This window comes from Aspergillus heteromorphus (genome assembly GCF_003184545.1).
Source record: "Aspergillus heteromorphus CBS 117.55 chromosome Unknown BO70scaffold_9, whole genome shotgun sequence".
Classification (NCBI taxonomy): domain Eukaryota; kingdom Fungi; phylum Ascomycota; class Eurotiomycetes; order Eurotiales; family Aspergillaceae; genus Aspergillus; species Aspergillus heteromorphus.
Window position 1 is genome coordinate 485454 of NW_020290414.1, and position 20467 is coordinate 505920.

The window sequence follows — 20467 nt, forward strand, 5'->3', positions numbered from 1 at the left end:
CTTTATTATTCTTATTAAATAAAAATAGTATTTAATAAATCTAGCAGTATTATTTAAAGAAATATCTTAGTTTAAGACTATTTCTAAAAATATTTCTAAAATAGTTTAAGATTTTAATCTCAGGCTTCTATTTAGAATCTCTTAGTTTCTTATTAATATAAAAATAATTATTAAAATTATAAAATCTATTATTCTTGTCTGATTTATATAGACAGAGCTAATTTTTAAATCTTTGTTTCTTTATTAATATTTTACTATTTTAAAAAATTTATTTTAACTTAGTTATTAAGACAGTTGTTAAAACAGTTGATTTAGAATTATCTAAAAAATCTTAAAAAAAAATATAACTAATTCTGCTACTGTTACTACTAATTAACTTAATAAATTATCTAATTTAAGAATTTAGACAAATTTAATTATATACTTTTTATATTATCTTAAGAAACTCAGATAGTTCTTTCTAATTATTCTTATTATTAATTAATTTTAATTATTAAATTATTATAAAATTACTTATTATTTTCTGAACTAATTTAAGAAAGTTATAAATTATCTAAATAAAACTAGTAATCTTACTTAATTTTAGCTTTATTATTTCTGAATAAATAAGCTTTTATTAAATTATATAATTCTTAATAGAATTCTTTATTTCTAAGAATTACAGCTTATAATATTTATTAATAACTTCTCTTATATAGAACTAATTAATAGAGATAATTCTTTTTTTTAGAACTTATAAAATTTAATAAAATCTTTTTAAATTAAGTATAGTATACTGATTTTGCTTACTTAATATAGAATTTATTAATAAACTTAAAGAGACTAGTCCAGAGGTGATTTTCTTCTATTTCTTAAATTAATAATTAAATTAATTTATAATTTTCTGATATAGAAGATAGTCTAATTTATTAAGATTTATTATTAAAATAATATAATAATTAAAGTCTAAAATAAATATAGCAACTAGCTTAATAAAATAATTAGATTTCTCAGATAAATCTGGATTTATATATTCTTAGATACTCTTATTAATAATAAATAATTAAATTTAATTAATCCAAAGAAACCAATCAAATTAATTATTAAAAATAATAAAAACTTTCTTAAATTACTGATTTTAAAATATAATAAAAAAATAGTTAAAAGAATTTAAAAATTTAGATAAATCTTATTTTTTACTTAAAAATTCTATAATTTTCTATATAAATTTTAAGTCAGAGATAAAGTAAAAATAAGAAGAATAAAAAAATATAAAAAATCTTAGAAATATTAATAAAGAATTAATATAAGAATATAATCAGACTTATAACTAAGAACTTTTTTTAAAAAGTAAGAATTTTTCTTAAAAAGACTTTATTAAATTTTTATTTTTTTATATAAATTAGATACAAAAGTAAGATAAAAGTAAGAGAAAAATAAAAAAAGTAAAAAATAAAAAAAAATTAAAAATTAAATAATTAAATAAAAACTTTTCTCTAATCTCTCAGAAAGACTTTACTAAACTCTTACTTTCTTATATAAATTAAGTATAAAAGTAAGATAAAAGTAAGATAAAGATAAAAAAAAGATAAGAGAAAGATAAAAGAAGTAATAAAAAGAATTAAAGATTAGATAAATAAGAAAAAGACTAAAAACTGATTTAACTTGATTAAAACTTATTAAAAAACTAATTAAAAACTAAGAAATCTTTTTTATTTATATTTATAGCCAATTGACTATCAAAAGTATATAAAAATATATAAAATTATATAAAAATTATATAAAAATCATATAAATAAAACAGGGCCAAGAATAATAGAACCAGTAATTAAATAGAGACTAGAATAATTAATAAAAATAAGATCTTTTACTTTGCTGCAGAATAGGCGGAACTCAGAATTATTAGTCTGTTAACTAATAATCTAAGACAGTTAACTAGCCTGAGGCTGCAAACTGATGAGTCTTAGGCAGCGAACTGGCAAGCCTTAGGCAGCCAACTGGCGGGCCTTAGACAGCGAACTGGCGAGCCTTAGGCAGCCAACTGGCGGGCCTTAGGCAGCGAACTGGCCAGTCTGCCCATATTGTTGACAATTATATAATCTTCTAAATTTATAATTAAGAATTAATATAATAAACTAGCTGATAGAAAACTTTTAAAAATTTTTTATAAAAAAAAATTTTATATTAGTCTTTTATAGATAATTTCTAGAATATATTTTCTTAAAAATTCTTAAAATATTAAAAAAGACTTTAAGATTTTTATTATTATTTTTTTATATATATTTAATAGTACTGTTTAAGATCTTAATCTGAAGTTTTTATAAAAAAATATTAATTATAAACTAAATTATATAAATAAGATAGAGAATATAATACTAGTTTTAAATAGAGTGGCTAACAGCCAGATCAGGTCAGGTTAATTAGAATTTTTATATCTAATCACCAGATTATAATTAGATTAAGAAAATTTTTATATCTGATTATAATATAGCTAAAAATCAGACAGTTAATTATTTTAATTATTTTTAATATTAAAATCTATTTATTATATCTTTTTAAGCTTTAGTATAATTAAAATATATTCAGATTAAATAATTATTAATCTGGCTATTTTTATTATTATCTAAAAGTATATAAAAAGAAGCTTTTTAGATTAAAAAAATATAATTAAAAAAAAAATTAGTATTTTCTTTATTATTATTTATTAAAAATAATAAAAAAATTCTAGTTATATTAATAAAATTCAGCTTTTTATAAAATTATTATTTTTATAATAAAAAATATATATAAAAATATATAATTATTACTTTATTTTAGTTATATATCTTAATTATATTATAAAACACTAGAAAAATTATATATTAATTATTAATTAAAATATTAAAAATAAATATATTATTTTTATTTTATTATTTCTTCTAGATCAGATTATTCTTAAATTTATAAATAAGATATAGCTCAAAAAGTTATTAATAAAATTAAAAATAAATAAATAATTAAGAAGATTATAAATAATTAGATTATTAAAATAAAGCAGATTAAATAGATTAAATAGATTAAATAGATTAAATAGATTAAATAGATAGAATAGATAAATAAAATAAATAAAATATACTAGATCTATACTATAATACTATAACTTTTATAAAAGATTTTTATAAAATCTTTTATAAATTCTTTTTATAAATATCTATTTTTTATCTTAATTTATTATATCTTAAGTAGTTTTATTTAAAAAAAAGAACTATTTTATAACTTTAGACTTTAGATATAAATTTCTGCTTGCTAAGTCTATTATTAAATTTATAATTAAAAATTAAATCCTGTTTTATTATTATATTAAATTTTTATTTTAATTTAATATTTACTGAACAAAATTTTCTGTTTTTATTTTTTTATATTTATTATTTATAAAATAGCTTTAGAATTATAAGTTAATTATAATTATTTAATTTATTTTTAGAGAATACTATTAAGTTTTTTTTTTTTATTTTTTAAATCTTTATAAATTATAATAATATTTAAATTAAAATAAACTTTTTAAGTCAGATCTTTTCTTCTTTCTTAAATCTTAAGATTATATATATTATAAAAAATCAGAAGATTATTCTATATTTAGCTTTTTAAAAAAAACTTTTTATTTTTTAGAATTAATAATAGAAGATAATCTTTTTTAAAAATTATATATAAATTAAAAAACTATTATTTTATTTTAATTAAAAAAAATTATTAATAATATAAAATAGCTTTTAGAAAGATATATTATTTTCTAATAAAATTTTTTATATCTATTATATTATATATCTTTATATCTTATAATATTTAAGAATTAAAAACTTAGAAATTAGTTTTATAAATTATTATCTCTATTAGAATTATAAGAAGAAATTATTATTAGTTATATTTAAATAAATAATTAATTAAATATTAAGTAAAAAGTTATTATAGATATTTATTTATTTTTTTAAAATAAATTTTTTTTAATTATTATTTTTCTCTAAATCTTTATAATTTATAATAAATAGAATTTTTAGAATTAAATCCTATATTTTATAATTATGTATTATCTACTATTCTGAATTATTAAATATATTTAATTTAAATAAATAATTAATCTTATTATTTTATCTTTCTATCAAAGATTAAGTTTTTTTAATTAAATATAAATTAAAGAATATTTTATAAAATTATTTAAAAAAATATATATATAGCTATTATTAAAATTTCTAAATATTAAATAAATATTAATTATAATAAACTACTGGACCAGCTTTAATTAAAAAATATTTTTTAATTTAATTAGATATTTTTTAATAAAAAATATAAATTATTATAAAATTTTACTAGACTTTTAATTAATATTTAAATCTTATACTAATAAAAATCTAACTGTAATTATTTTATTAGTCTTATATAAATATAATCTTATCTATTAATTATTAGATATAATAATTAATAATATTAATAATAATAATATAATATTTAGTATAATCTCAGCTAAATTTTAAAGTTTAAACTTAATTTAATTAAAATATTTAATTTTATAATACTCTAGTTAATTCTAATTTTTTAAAGATTATTTAAAATCAGTATTATATTTTCTATCTTATTTATATAATTTAGTTTATAATTAATATTCTTCTATAAAAACTTTAGATTAAGATCTTAAATAATACTGTTAAATATATATAAAAAAATAATAATAAAAATCTTAAAGTCTCTTTTAATATTTTAAAAATTTTTAAAAAAATATATTCTAAAAGCTGTCTATAAAAAATTAATATAAAATCTTTTTTTATAAAAAGTTTCTAAAAATTTTTTATTAATTAATTTATTATACTAATTTTTAATTATAAATTCAGAAGATTATATAATTTATAAATATAAGTTTTTAATATTATAAAAAATTTTTATTTATTTAATAATTTAAATCTAGTTTAATTTATTATTTTTTTTTTAATTATAAAATCTGCTGAAACTTAATCTATCTTATAATTTATTAAATATTTAATTTTTATTAAATAATTAAAAGTTTTATTCAGTATTATAAATATAATAATATTAATTATCTTTATTTTATTATAATTAAATAAAAATAAATAAAATATCTTCTTAAATTTTTATATCTTTTTTTTTTTTATTTTCTATTTTTCTAAGAACAGTGGATCTATTATTTATAAAATTTATAATATTTATAATAATCTTTTTAATTATTTAGATTACTTAATTAATAGACTAAAAAGAAAATAAATATTCTAAAAAAAAAAGATTTTTAAGAACTTATATAATATATATTAAAAGCTCTGAAAATATTATTATTATATTTATTAAATAAAAAACTATATTTATATAATTATAATTATTCTGAACCTAATATTAAAGCTTAAAAAATTTAAAAAAAATATATAATTAAATAATAATATTAATTAATATTATAAATATTAAACTATTTTTAAAAAGATATTCTTTTTCTATTCTAGTTAAAATCTAATAATTAATATATTATTAATAATCTTTAGATTATTATTAAATCTAGATAAAATCTTTTATAATATCTTTAAATATTAAAGACTCTTATTTATAGTTAAGATATATAAAAAATTTAAAATATATTTAAATATTAAAAATATATAGCTTCTTAAGATATTTTTAATTAAATTAATATAATTTTAAATATTATAAAATATATTAATATTTTTGCTTATTAAAAGTTCTGCTATAATTAATTTTTTATTTTTTATTAAATAATTAGAGATTTTCTCTTAATTATAATTAATAATATTAATATTAAATATTTTTTTAATAATTTTTAAGATATTTATTATTATTATTAGAATTATCTTAATTCTGATATAATTAAAGTAGTTATATTTTAAATATATATTAATTATTTTATTATAAATAAGAAATATTAAGATATATTTAATAATCTTAATCTAGATTTAATTATTTTTATATTTAAGAAATAAAAAAAAATAAGATAATTACTATCTTTTATATTAATAAGAATAAAAATATAAATAATTTTAAAAATAATTTAGAGAATAAATTATTATTAAAATTAAAAAAACTAATTTTATTTAAATCTTTAATTATTATATCTACTTAGATAAAGATAAAGATCTGATTTTTATAATTTTTATATTATTATAATTATTATCTTAGATAATATAAAAAATAAATATTTTATATTTTTTTTATTTTTTTTATATTAGATTTTATAAAAACTTTTTCTAGAATATAATATATCTTTTAAAATAATTAATTAAATAGATTAAATAATAGACTATATTTAAAAAATATTATTATATTTATATTATAATTAAATATATATTATATTTTATATATTATCTATATAAAAAGAATATATATATTATAAATTAATCTATAATTATTAATTTATCTGCTATATCTGATCTTTCTAATTAATAAATATAAATAATTATAATAATAATTATATCTTAATCTGATCTTAACTATATAGTTAAAAATCTTTTATATCTTAATCTGATTATCAGATTATGGCCAGGTTAAGGTTAAGATATAACAGTCAGGTTAAGCCACTCTAGTTTTAAATAATTTTTAAAAGATTAAAATTAACTAGAATATTATAAAACTAAGTATTCTGACTAAGTTAAGTTCAGAGTTCAGCTAAGATTATATTAAATATTATATTATTATTATTAATATTATTAGTTATTATATCTAATAATTAATAAATAAGATTATATTTATATAAGACTGATAAAATAATTTTAGCTAGATTTCTATTAATATAAGATTTAGATACTGATTAGAAATCTAGTAAAATCTTATAATAATATATATTTTTTATTAAAAAATATTTAATTAAATTAAAAAATATTTTCTAATTAAAGCTGATTCAGTAGTCTATTATAATTAATATTTATTTAATATCTAAAAACTTTAATAGCAGTTATATATATATTTTTTTAAATAGTTTTATAAAATATTCTTTAATCTATATTTAATTAGAAGAACTTAATTTTTAATAAAAAAATAAAATAATAAGATTAATTATTTATTTAAATTAAATATACTTAATAATTTAGAATAATAAATAATAAATAATTATAAAGTATAAAATTTAATTCTGAAAATCCTGTTTATTATAAATTATAAAGATCTAAAGAAAGATAATAATTAAAAAAGATTTATTTTAAAAAAATAAATAAATATTTATAATAGTTCTTTACTTAGTATTTAATTAATTATTTATTTAGATATAATTAATAATAATTTTTTCTTATAACTCTTACAGAGATAGTAGTTTATAGAATTAATTTTTAAATTTTTAATTTCTAAATATTATAAGATATAAAAATATATAATATAATAGATATAAAAAATTCTATTAGAAAATAATATATCTTTTTAAAAATTATTTTATATTATTAATAATTTTTTCTGATTAAAGTAAAATAATAGTTTTTTAATTTATATATAATCTTTAAAAAAGATTATTTTCTATTACTAATTCTAAAAAATAGAGAGTTTTTTTTAAAAAATTAAATATAGAATAATCTTCTGATTTTTTATAATATATATAATCTTAAGATTTAAAGAAGAAAAAAAAATCTAATTTAAAAAGCTTATCTTAATTTAAGTATTATTATAATTTATAAAAATCTAAGAAATAGAAGAAAAAGACTTAATAATATTTTTTAAAAATAAATTAAATAATTATAATTAACGTATAATTCTAAAGCTATTTTATAAATAATAAATATAAAAAGATAAAAGCAGAAAACTCTATTTAATAAATATTAGATTAAAATAAGAGCTTAATATAATAATAAAATAAAATTTAGTTTTTAATTATAAATCTAATAATAGATCTAGCAAGCAGAAATTTATATTTAAAACTTAAAATTATAAAATAGTCTCTTCTCTTAAACAGAGCTGTTTAAGATATAATAAACTAGAATAAAAAATAAATATTTATAAAAAAAATTTATAAAAGATTTTTATAAAATTTTTTATAAAAATTATAATATTATAGTACAGATCTAATATATTTTATTTATTTTATTTATCTATTTTATCTATTTAATTTATTTAATCTATTTAATTTATTTAATTTATTTAATCTATTTAATCTGCTCTATTCTAATAATTTAATTATTTATAATCTTTTTAATTATCTGTTTATTTTTAATTTTATTAATAATTTTTTAAGCTATATCTTATTTATAAATCTAAGAATAGTCTGATTCAGAAGAAATAATAAAATAAAAATAATATATTTATTCTTAGTATTCTAATTAATAATTAATATATAGTTTTTCTAGTATTTTATAATATAATTAAGATATATAGCTAAAATAGAGTAATAATTATATATTTTTATATATATTTTTTATTATAAAAATAATAATTTTATAAAAAACTAAATTTTATTAATATAACTAGAATTTTTTTATTATTTTTAATAAATAATAATAAAGAAGATACTAATTTTTTTTAATTATATTTTTTTAATCTAAAAAGCTTTTTTTTATATACTTTTAGATAATAATAAAGATAATCAGATTAATAATTATTTAATCTAAGTATATCTTAATTATACTAAAACTTAAAAAGATATAATAAATAGATCTTAATATTAAGAATAATTAAAATAATTAATTATCTAATTTTTAGCTATATTATAGTCAGATATAAAAATTTTCTTAATCTAATTATAACCTGGCGGTTAGATATAAAAATTTCAATTAATCTGATCTGACCTGGCTGTTAGCCACTCTATCTGATTCAGAAGAAATAGTAGAATAAAAATAATATATTTATTCTTAGTATTCTAATTAGTAGTTAATATATAACTTTTCTAGTATTTTATAATATAATTAAAATATACAGCTAAAACAGAGCAGTAATTATATATCTTTATATATATTTTTTATTATAAGAATAATAATTTTATAAAAAGCTGAATTTTATTAATATAACTAGGATTTTCTTATTATTTCTAATAAATAATAATAAAAAAGATATTAATTTTTTTTTAATTATATTTTTTTAATTTAAAAAGCTTCTTTTTATATATTTTTAAATAATAATAAAAATAATTAGATTAATAATTATTTAATCTAAATATATCTTAATTATACTAGAGCTTAAAAAGATATAATAAATAAATCTTAATATTAAGAATAATTAAAATAATTAATTATCTAATTTTTAGCTATATTACAGTTAGATATAAAAATTTTCTTAATCTGATTATAATCTGGCGGTTAGATATAAAAATTCTAATTAACCTGATCTGATCTGGCTGTTAGCCACTCTAATTAAGCTTTGCTTCTCTGTTTTAACTATATTTTTATAAATTATTAAATATATATAATATTTAATTCTCTATAAATTAATAACTAAGATTATTAAATATCTTATTATATTAAGATATATTATTCTATTTAATCTTTTATTTTTATAATTACTTTACTATTTTTTAGAATCTGATAATTATATTTAATTTTTTATAATTTATATTTATTAATATAAAGTACTTCTAGAGAAAGAAAATTATTTACTAAATTTAAAATATATATAATATTTTTTAATCTTATTATAAAATTATTTAGAAGCTTAAATTTAATTATTTTATAACTTTTAATTAATAATTTATTATTATTAATTATTAAGAAAGTCTCTTTTTATATAAAATTCAGAGAAATAAATATTTCTCTTTATTTTATTATATAATAAATTACTTTATTATTAAGATATTATTAATTAAATTAATTAAAATTACTTAACTTTATATTAATATTCTTTATTAATCTTATTTTAATATTATAGTTACTAAAGAAAATATTAATTTTTTTTATATAATAATATATTATTCTAGAGAATTAGATAATTATTTTATAAATATTTTATTATTATAATCTTAATTTAATTTTTTTTAAATTAATAATTAACAAATTATCTCTTATATTTAATAGATTATTTTTTATTAAAATATTTTTTTTTTAACTTTATTTTCTAAGTTATTAGAATATTAATTTTTTTTTTAATAGTAATCTTTTATTATATAGTTTTTTTTTTATAATTAAAATAGATTATACTCTTTTTCTTAAAATTAGATATTTTAAATCTCTTCTTTTTATTAATATTTATTATTATATTATTACAATTATCTATATAATTTATAAGATAATTAAGAATTAGAGAAATATTTGAATTAATTATTATATTTTTAAAGTTAATATATTTATCTAATAAATTATTAAAATATTATATAATAAAAAAATTATTAAGATTTAATACTTTTTCTTTATAAATATTAATTAATTATTAATATAGTTTTTTAATTTTAAGAAATATTTTTTTTTAATATAATTAAGATTCTTTTTTAAATTAACTAATTTCAGTAGTTATTATATTTTTAAGATTTTAAAGAATTTTATATAAATCTTTTATAAATATTATTATATTTTTTTAATATATTTAAATTTTTTAATAGTCAAGATTATATTTTTATTAAGTCTTATTTAAATTATTATTCTGATTTTTATATTAATTTTTTATTATTTAATATCTAATATAATAAGCTTATTTAGAATTACTCTAAAAATTTTATTATAAAATTTAATTATTTATTAAATAAATTATATATATAATTACTACTTTATTATATAGAATTAATATTAAATATTTTTTTTAGTTAATTTATTAATTTTAAACTTATTTATTCTAATATTAAAATTTAAGATTAATTATCTTATTACTAGCTTAAGTTTTATAACTAGAATATTTTAATAATTTAAGATTAATTATTAGAAATATATTAACTAATAATATTTATAAAAATAAATCAAGAATTAGATATATAAATAAAAGAGATTAGATAATTTATATAAAATATTAAGCTAATATAAATTTCTTAAAATATAGAATTTAAAATAATTTAATAAATTAATAAAATTAGATTTATAATTAATAAAGTAGATTCTTAAAGATATAAAAATTTTTAAATATTTTATTTATATATAATCTAAGATACAGGTGCAGAATACTAATAATAAATAAAATAAATATTTTTTAGTATTATAATATTAATATTCTAAGTATTTAGAGATTTCTATCTAGTAACTAGTCTACTAGTAAATTTTTTTAAGAGTTTATTAATTTATATACTTACTCAGCTGAAATAAAATAACTATATTCTATTCTTAGTAAGCCAGAGCAGAACAATCTTTTATCTGTAAATCTAGTTATATTATATCAGATCAGAAGCAGAAAGAGAAAGTTGTTCAATTTCCGTAGTGATGTGTAGTCATCGGGACGGTTCCGCGCTGCAAACAAGCAAAACATCGTCATTCTCCGCTTTGTTCTCCCCGAGCTTCATGAACCACTGCCTCAGCTCTCCATTCTCCCCCCTCATCCTCCCTCAATCGGTGATGCCATGTCTCTCCCAGGCCTGGAATTGACCCAACCCTCGGCGGACCGGGAATTCGCCCCCGCCCCGCCCTCGCAGATCAGTCTCTCGAAAGGCTCCGAGTGGCGGTTCGAGGTCGCCTTTGGCACGACCGTCCGAGTAAAGGTGAGTTCCTCCTCATCACACTCTCCAACGCCCATACCCATAGCCCCTCCCCTCTCCAACCCCAAAGACCCCCACGACTGACCTACTTACTCAATGGAGGACTAGCTTCTCGCCGGAATCGCCGAACTCTTCGGCACCGAATTGGCCCCCTCCCAAACCTACACCTTCTCCGGCACCAAGGCCGCAATTTACACCTGGCACGGTTGCACCCTGGAAGTCAGCGCCGGCGATACCATCTCCTCGCTCGATGGCCTCGCGCCCGGCGGCACCAACGGCACCACGGCTCGCGGACTCGGCGCGGGCGGCTGCCAGAGCGAATACGTGGCCGAGGAGACGCCGATGATCGAGTACGCCAACGTACATTTCGCGCTGGAGTCGCTGCGACAGGAAGCCAAAGCGACGGGGAAAGATGGCCCGCGGGTGCTGATTCTGGGGTCCGAGGATGCGGGGAAAACGAGTTTGGCGAAGATTCTGACGGCGTATGCTACGAAGGTCGGGAGACAGCCTATTGTGGTGAATTTGGACCCGACGGAGGGTATGCTCAGTGTCCCCGGGACGTTGACGGCTACGGCGTTTCGCTCGATGATTGATGTCGAGGAGGGCTGGGGGAGTAGTCCGATGTCCGGGCCGAGCGCGGTGCCGGTGAAGTTGCCCTTGGTGTATTTCTACCCGATGCAGAATCCGCTCGAGGCTGATGGGTCGGTTTATCGGTCTATTGTGTCGAGATTGGCGCTGTCGGTGACCGGGAGGATGGCCGAGGATGAGGATTCCAGGGAGACGGGCATTATCGTTGATACCCCCGGCATCCTGAGCCAGAGTAAGGCTGGGAATGTGGAGATGATTAATCATATTGTGACGGAGTTTGCGAGTGGGTTTTTTTGGTTTCGATGTTGGTTGGTGTGTGCATGCTGACGGTGGGACAGTCACGACGATCTTGGTTATTGGTTCTGAGCGACTTTACAGCATCATGCTGAAGAACTTCGATAATAAGCCCACCGCCAGCGCGTCTGCTGTGGCGTCGGATGAGCGGATATCTGTCGTGAAGCTGTCCAAGTCCGGGGGCTGTGTGGACCGCGACGCAGCGTTCATGAAGGCTGTCAGTGAGACGCAGATCCGGACATACTTCTTCGGCAATCCCATCCCCTCCACGGCGTCTGCTGCGCTTTCGCTGTCTGCGTCGTCGACGACGAACGTCACCCTGTCCCCGCACGCGCAGCAGTTGGACTTTGCCTCGCTCGCCGTCTACAACTACACAATAGCCTCAACGGACGAAGACGAGGACGACTACGACCCGTCACAGTTTGGCACCAGTGACTCCTTCCTCCCCGGTGGCACCCACGATACGGAATTGAGCCGGACCCAGCACCAGGAGGAGAGCTCCGCGACGCCGACCTTGCCGGGTGTTATTGTTCCCGTGAAGGAGGCTGTGGCGCCGGCCGGGAACTCGAACGTGCCGTTGAAGAAGCTCCTGCCTCCCGCGCCGTCTGGGCTGGCTAATTCCCTGTTGGCGATCACGAACGCGGCCCCGACGGCTAGTCTGGCGGAGGTGCGCGACGCCAGCATCATGGGGTTCTTGTATGTGGCGGACGTGGACAATGAGAAGGGCAAGATCAGGGCGCTGGCTCCGGTAGGTGGACGCGTGCCTCCGCGGGCGGTTGTATGGGGGAAGAATTGGCCTGGGGAGGTGGTGGGCTTGGTGGGTTGATGATATCTCTTGTAGCTTGGGTGTACTGTATCTACTATCTAGGCGTTGGATAGGTAATGGACTTATTTGACTTCATACCCAGGTGGGTTGTATCAGGCCTGATCTGGATCTTATTGCCACTGGCTGATTACTTTTGCAGTAAATAATCGCTTTCCATAATGGCTGCTAGTCGTCTGACTTGGATAGCCATTATTGATGTGCTCTGGCTTCCAACATGGTTTTCTTTCTTTCTTTCTTTTTTTTTACGTAGAATACAATTGCACACTTCTTTGCTTCTTGGGAGAGCCTTCAAACCCATGAGACCCATGAGACCCATTTCCCAGAATGTCACCCCGCCTAAGCTGCAAGGCTGATGTTTTCGAACCCGTGTACCCCACTCAGTTGGGCTCCCAAACCTACTTTAACCAAGTACCGAGTCCCATCAGCAAGGCTCAGTACTTCCTACTATGAGATATACACGGCATCCTCTTCTACCCGTCTCCCATCCCAAGCCCAACCCAAGAGACATGAGTCCACAAAAACAGCTCAGTCACGACGCCTACACCGTGGGATGGATCTGCATCATCGACTGCGAATTAAACGCGGCCCTAGCGCTTCTTGACGAGGAACATGAACTATTGGATTCGGATCTGAACGACAACAATCTCTATTATCTTGGTCGATGCGGGAAGCATAACGTTGTGGTTACTTTTCCGGTTACCTATGGTGCGAATGCTACTGCTTGTGCAGTTACGGATTTGGTTCGTACGTTTACGAAGATTCGGTTTGGGTTGATGGTTGGTGTCGCGGGGGCTGTTCCAGGTTTGCCGCATCCTGTGGATCCTGGTCAGGATGTTCGTTTGGGGGATGTTGTGGTTGGTGTGTCTGATGGGGGTCATGGTAGGGGACTCTTTTTTTTTCTTTTTTTTGTATTCAGCAGGTAGATTATAGAGGGAGAGGGGGGGATTGGAGAGAAAGCTAACAATGTCCACCGAGCAGGGGGCATTCTGAACTACGACACGGGCAAATGGGAAACTGAAAACGAACTATCAATTGAACCACATCTAAACAGCCCTCCTAGCATCTTACTAAACGCAATCAAAACCGTTCGAACAGACCATCAGTCTCACAATGGCCAAATGGCACCATATATAGAACGCGCCTTAGCCCAGCTAAGCGACCTCGCTGATATCGATGACCCCACCTTCCCAGGATGGGAGAGCGATCGACTCTTCAAGGCAGAATATCAGCACTTCCACGCAGATAGAGAGTGCAGCGACTGCGACCCAGCACAAACCATCACTCGACTGGCCCGATCTTCCAGCAGCCCTGTAGTGCATTATGGGTTGATCGCTTCCGGCAACGCGGTGATGAGAAATGCGCCGCTTCGAGATCGATTAAGGGACACGTGGAATGTACTGTGCTTTGAAATGGAGGCGGCAGGACTCGTGGAGCATTTCCATTTCCCGTGTCTGGTGATTCGGGGGTTGTGTGACTATTCGGATAGTCATAAGAGTAAGAGGTGGCAGGCTTATGCTGCTGTTGTTGCGGCGGCGTATGCGAAGGATCTGTTGCGGGTGGTCGGATCAATTGATATGATGGAAGATGGTATGGTCTCTGCTGACATTCTAGTTGATGGCTTATGAACTAATAAATGTGTGAAATCATAGTTGCTACAACTGTCAGTCGTCTCGATGAAGACGGTCAGAAGATCGGAGAAACTGTCGATGATAACTACTACTATCAGCATGATGAAGTGTGGGCTACACAATCAGTGGATTGCAAATGAAAACCCATCGAGGTGTCAGATCTGATACCGCTAATCTCGCACTATATCATATCTAGATGTCAATGTCAAATGCAGAGTTGAACCCCTTGATCTGGCGGCAAAGCATGTCCATTCGACCGTGCCAGAGTACTTATGTAAATCATTGACCACGGTGCAACTGGTTCTCCCATTGTGACACCTGCTTTGTACACGGATGAATTTCGTTCAAAAAAGGCCTATATAGTGGTGTCTCCGATAGGATAGGCAGCTACAGCAGCCAAGCTTGCGGGCGTCAAACCCGTTCGAGTAATGGAGTGGGTCTTCCAGCCAACCAGGGGCCCACCCGCCCTGGCTGCACGTGACCCCTCCGAGGCATCCATCATCCACCACTTACTTATCTACCATCCACCCTCCATCCCTTTCCTTTCCTCCTGCCAGCTCGCCATGGACTGAGCATCCCAGCTGCTCGTCAGCTCCGAACAATCCAAACAGTTACCTGCGAGAGTATCTCCGCAGTCCCGCTCATTCCACATCCACAAATCAAATCAACCCAATCTAATCGAGTCCTCCCTCTCAACGCCGCATCTTACACCACCACCACCACCACCACCACCACCTCAACCACACCACACACAACCACCCTATCTCCAAAACACCCCCCCAGCATGCCCCGCCTCCACCTAACAACGCTCCTCCTCCTCCCACTCCGCCCGTGCCTAACCCTCCTCCGACGCCCCCCGCACCGCAACCGGCACCACCACCACCACCACCACCACCGCACGCGAACCCTCACGATGCTGCTCCCCCTCCTGCTCCTCCTCCTCCTCCTCACGCCGCTCTACCTCCTGTACCGCCCCCCCACCTCCTAATCACCTACCTGCAACACCTCAACCCGACCACAATCTGGCACGTGCCCCTCCCAACGACCCTCCCCCCGTCGCTCCAAAACACCATCGCGTTGACCCTCGACGACGCGCCCTCGCCACACACGCCCGCCATCCTCTCCACGCTCCTCGCCCACCACGCCCGCGCCACCTTCTTCCTCATCGGCTCGCAAACCCAAACCCCCTCCACCACCCCGCTGCTCTCCTCCCTCCTCTCCAACGGAATGGAACTCGCCAACCACGCCCTCCGCGACGAGCCCTCCAAGGATCTCTCCCCCGGGGTCTTGGAAGCGCAGATCGGCTTCGTGGATGGCGTCATCGAGCGCGCCTATTACGCGGCTGGTGTAAACAGGACCGGGAAGTGGTTCCGGCCTGGCTCGGGGTTTTTTACCGCCGCCATGAGGGAGGTTTGTGAAAGGGTCGGGTATACCATTGTGCTGGGGAGTGTGTATCCGCATGATGCGCAGATTGGTTGGGCGGCGTTGAATACGTGGCATGTGGGCAGCTTGGTGAGGGGGGGAGTGTCGTTGTGTTGCATGATAGGAGGGGGTGGACGGTCGACATGTTGGGGATTTTGTTGCCGAGGTTGAGGGAGAGGGGGTTTAGGGTTGTTACCTTGGGGGAGTTGGTGGAGTTGGGGAGAGGAACGGGGATAGAGGGGGGTGGGATTGAAGCTGGGAGTGAGACTGGGTCTGGGACTGGGGATATAGAAGAAGAAGAAGAGCGGGGTGAAGAGGTGAGGGTGGGAGTTTGATTTTTGATACGGATACGGATACGGGAGGAGGGTCGATTTTGGAGGATACGGAGGATTGACATGGTGCATGTTATACAAGTTATACATGTTGTATATACCCAAGTCGAGCGTTCATAGCATACAGGCTGGTCCTGACCATGTACATACAAAAGGAAAGAAATGTACAAAACAAAAAGCCAGAAGAAAAAAAAAAAATTATACAGTCCCTCACTCGCACCGCTTCCACTCCTCCACGTTCTTCCGCAGCTCGCCCTCCACATCATACCCCCGACTGGCGTCCTCGAGGAGCTCCTCCTGCCGCACCCGGAACAGCTGCTCGGCCTCGCACCGCCGCAGAGCCACCCGCTTCAGGTACGTCAGGTCGTTCAGCTGCACCGCCTCCTGGAACTTGGCGCGCATGCGCGGCGAGTACAACTGGCACGTGGCCTCGCGGCACCGCGACGGCCCGTCGCCCGGGAGCAGGCGCATCGCCGTCGAGAACCGGCGCGCGATGGGCTGCTTGGCTTTGACATATGGCCATACCGCGTCGTCGTAGCAGTCCTCGCACACGGTGAGCTCCGGCAGCTGCGGCATGTAGTGCCACGTGCTGAGGATCGGTCGGTCCCGCCGACAGTCCCGCAGCACCACCTTGCGCCGCGCGTAGGAGAGGAACTCGCTCACGTCTGGTCGCAGAGTGTGTTCCAGCTCGGCCCGGTTCGCCGCCATGTCCAGACAGTCGATGTAGCGCACGAACCGCGGGCTGTCTGTCACGAAGTCGCAGGCCCGCTCCTGCTTAACTGAGCCCCGTTTGAACGTGTCCCGGTGCTGGGGCATCAGAGCCCTTAGGTTGCGGATGCAACCGGAGCACACGTTGAACTGGGGCAGATACATGTCCGTCTCGGGGTCCACAACCCGGTACCAGTGCTGGTCAGTGATGGTGCGTCCCGAGCACGGTTTGATGCTGGATGACCGGGTGATCTGGTGAAGGAGGTCGAGGTGGTCTAGCTGCTTCTTGAGGGTTTGCATCCACGCCAGCCGCGTCCACGCTTCGCTCATGGAGCAGCGTACTTTCTCGCCGCGGGGTCGGGGACTGCCCAGGATGAAGAGGTCACGGAACTTCGATTTGCGCATTTGCTTCATGCATGATGGGCAGATGTCCAAGTGAGGCAGCCCTTTGATCGTGTGCCAGTCCTGGTATCCAGCCACGGCAATTGACCGGGGACAAGGAGAGAGGAAGAATTGGCGTCTCGGCGATGTCTGGCGGGCAGGTCCCTGGGATGAGCTCCGCCGAGGTGGCAGCAACGGACGCTCTGGTGCATCCTCCGTGGTTCTCGGGAGAGAAGAGGACCTCTGTGGCACTTGATCTAGAAAAGACACGGCCCGTCGAGCTGGCAGCTGGGCGGACGACTCTCCCCTGTCGCTAGAGACGGATCGTGCGACTGGCTTAATGTCCCCTAGTGGTGGGCGTTGTGGGACTGGTGCCGGGGCGGCCGTCGAAGAGGATGACACGACATTTGCCTCTGCATGGCGGTCAGTAGTCGGTTCTCTTGGCAGCGACGATGACCTGGGCTGTGAGGTTGGAGCAGGCCGCTGTGGGACTGGATTAAATGAGGCCACTGGTGGCTCCGTGACCGCATGCTGGATCGGGGGCCTTGGCTGGGCAGCCGCCGGCGGACTAGGACTCGCCTTCGCCAGGGCATCGCCTTGTGAGGTCTCCTTCGACGCACGGAGCTCCTGCCTCTGGCGTATCTTCTCTTCCAACCGTGCCGCCAGGCTGGGACTGATGGACGGCTTCTTGTCCGCTGGGGGCTCAGTCTTGTCCGTTTGGGGCTCAGGCTGGCCAGGTTTCTTGGGCTTGGTAGCCGCCGTGTCGGACTGGTAGCCAGACTTGGAGGCAAGGGTGTCAATGGAGCGGCCATGCTTCACGATTACCGGTCGTTGGGGCGACGACGTGGTAGACTTGCTCTGGACTGCAGGAGGGCGTGGCTTGGAGGACGTCGGGGGAGTCCGGGAACTCTGGGCCGTGTCCCTCTTGGGAGGGATGTCTCTCTGAACATGGGTGTCCGCTCGGCCAGGACGGCCCCGGGTGGGAGCCTCTGGATTCCAGATGACTGGCTTCTTGGAAGTGCTGTCTCTGTGAGCACTAGTCTCCACCAGGCTGGGGCGGTAGCCACGGGTGGGAACCTCTGTCCGGACAGCTGGCTTGGAGGGGAGGGGGTAGGGCTTCTGGGCCGCGAGTGGAGCAGATAGTGGGACTGCCTGGTCACCCCCGAGGTAGTAGAGCATCGGGTCCTGTCTCTCATCCGTCGGCGTCAGCGGCCCTACATTGTCATCCGAGCCGCTGTCACGGTAAGTATCCTCGAAGAAGACGGTTGTCTGCGAGTATGAAGAGTAGGAAAGCACATCCACAAGGACTGGGTGTTGGTCGACAGTTCCTCGGGAGCAAACGCCTTCGACTCCGGGCCTTTCTCCAAGCTGGGACAATCCGTGTAGCTCGCGGGACAGGGAGACAATCTCGTCCTCCACGCACGGCGACGGGGGCCAGTGGGTCTGCTTGCGCCAGCGCAAGTTCATCTTGGCCGAAAGGTACATGGTAAGGAAAGCAACGCAAAAAGGATTTCATAAACTGCAAGCAAGCTCCAGCGGATGGGATCGGTCCTGGGATTATCCTGTGGTGGCACGGCGGATCAGAAACAGTTTCCAGGCAGTTGGCATTATATGGTATCCGTCGTGCGTCGGACTCACTCGAGAAAAGGTCTCGAAAAGAGCAAAAGCAGCAGACACGGGGGGAGGGGGGGGGGCGCTTGGAGACCGCAATTGAAACGGACTGGGACCAGATGGAACGGGGAACGATCAATCAATTAGCAGAGCGGACAGTCAGATGGCCTGAAGATCCTTTGGCAAGCGGCTAGAATTAAGGATTAGTTTCTGGAGGACACTGTCCGAGGATGAGGGAGAGCGAAGAGATTTCTGGCCGGGCTATATAAAGTAAACAACCCCCAATGAGAACCTGGTCGGGCAGCGCCTCTCCGGGGATGGTGGCCCTATCAGGGCCTGGGCCCAGACATTGGGCGTTAACAGGCAACGAATCACCCCCACGCGCACTGAAACGCGACGATCGTGGCCAGATGTCAACGTGGGAACGAGTGGCCCAGCTTGGGCCAACTCAACAGGAGACGTCCCAGATGAAACCATCCCCGACCCCATGCAGGTGAGGTCAAGTGCCCTGCCCTCTGTCAGTGTCAGCGGTGGGACGGGGTGTGCGCATCGGGCGACTCATTCGTCATTGCGCCTGGGGTGGACTGGCCCGCTGCCAATGGCGAGTCCCGAATTGCAGAAGCGATTTAGTCTGCGGGAAAGGCGCCACATTGAGGCCTCGGAGGCAGTGTTGGCCAAGCGAGGCTGTCGCGAAGCCACACAGCGTGTGCGTTCTGTCCAAGGGATATCCCGGGCTACATTGGGCGCTGCTGGCTACAGGTGCCACCTTTTGGGATGAGATGCATCCCCCTGACTTGATGATGCTGGGAGCAGGGTAAGTGGCTTCCAATGATACGATCTGTCGCTGGAATTGAGTCTGCGATGATATCAGTGGGAAAGACGGTGAGAGCAATGGTGGCAATATGCACGGAGGGGGTGACACCGGCAGTGCTGTGTTGTCTGCCTGGAATGAGGGTGAAGTGAGATGACGATGAGCTGCTTTAGGGGGGAGGGGAGGGGGAGGGAGAGTTGAAGGAGGAGAGTTGCAGGCGAGGAGAGAGAAGTAAGTAAGTAGACCACCCATTTCCCGATCGGGGTTTATGCAGTCCGGTGATTTATGCTGGATGCCGCGCATGACTCAGCTATGCTCGGA

At 32.5% G+C, this 20467-nt stretch overlaps 4 protein-coding genes across 4 annotated transcripts; 2 read left to right on the forward strand and 2 right to left on the reverse strand.

Annotated features, from left to right (window-relative positions):
* Positions 1–11410: 11410 nt before the first annotated feature.
* BO70DRAFT_428474 (cleavage polyadenylation factor subunit CLP1) lies at positions 11411–13464 on the forward strand (the record flags this gene model as incomplete). The annotated part of the gene is made up of 4 exons (XM_025547976.1): positions 11411–11548; positions 11654–12416; positions 12472–13335; positions 13393–13464. The coding sequence occupies 3 exons, from the start codon at positions 11411–11413 to the stop codon at positions 13251–13253; spliced, it is 1683 nt and encodes a 560-aa protein (XP_025400224.1). The 3' UTR covers positions 13254–13335; positions 13393–13464.
* A 295-nt stretch (positions 13465–13759) lies between these two features.
* On the forward strand, positions 13760–15104 carry BO70DRAFT_424081 (purine and uridine phosphorylase; the record flags this gene model as incomplete). The annotated part of the gene is made up of 2 exons (XM_025547605.1): positions 13760–14132; positions 14229–15104. 2 exons carry the CDS (start codon positions 13760–13762, stop codon positions 14876–14878), a joined length of 1023 nt encoding a protein of 340 aa, XP_025400225.1. The 3' UTR covers positions 14879–15104.
* Positions 15105–15420: 316 nt separating this feature from the next.
* On the reverse strand, positions 15421–16548 carry BO70DRAFT_424086 (uncharacterized protein). Its single transcript, XM_025547606.1, has one exon. It carries the CDS (start codon positions 16379–16381, stop codon positions 15866–15868), a length of 516 nt encoding a protein of 171 aa, XP_025400226.1. The 5' UTR covers positions 16382–16548; the 3' UTR covers positions 15421–15865.
* A 150-nt stretch (positions 16549–16698) lies between these two features.
* BO70DRAFT_361271 (uncharacterized protein) lies at positions 16699–19418 on the reverse strand. Its single transcript, XM_025543005.1, has one exon. It carries the CDS (start codon positions 19207–19209, stop codon positions 16846–16848), a length of 2364 nt encoding a protein of 787 aa, XP_025400227.1. The 5' UTR covers positions 19210–19418; the 3' UTR covers positions 16699–16845.
* Between the last annotated feature and the right edge of the window lie 1049 nt (positions 19419–20467).

Coding starts and splice junctions, on each gene's coding strand:
- BO70DRAFT_424086 (XM_025547606.1), bottom strand. CDS start 16,381: ATGCCACGTATTCAACGCCGCCCAACCAATCTGCGCATCATGCGGATA.
- BO70DRAFT_361271 (XM_025543005.1), bottom strand. CDS start 19,209: ATGTACCTTTCGGCCAAGATGAACTTGCGCTGGCGCAAGCAGACCCAC.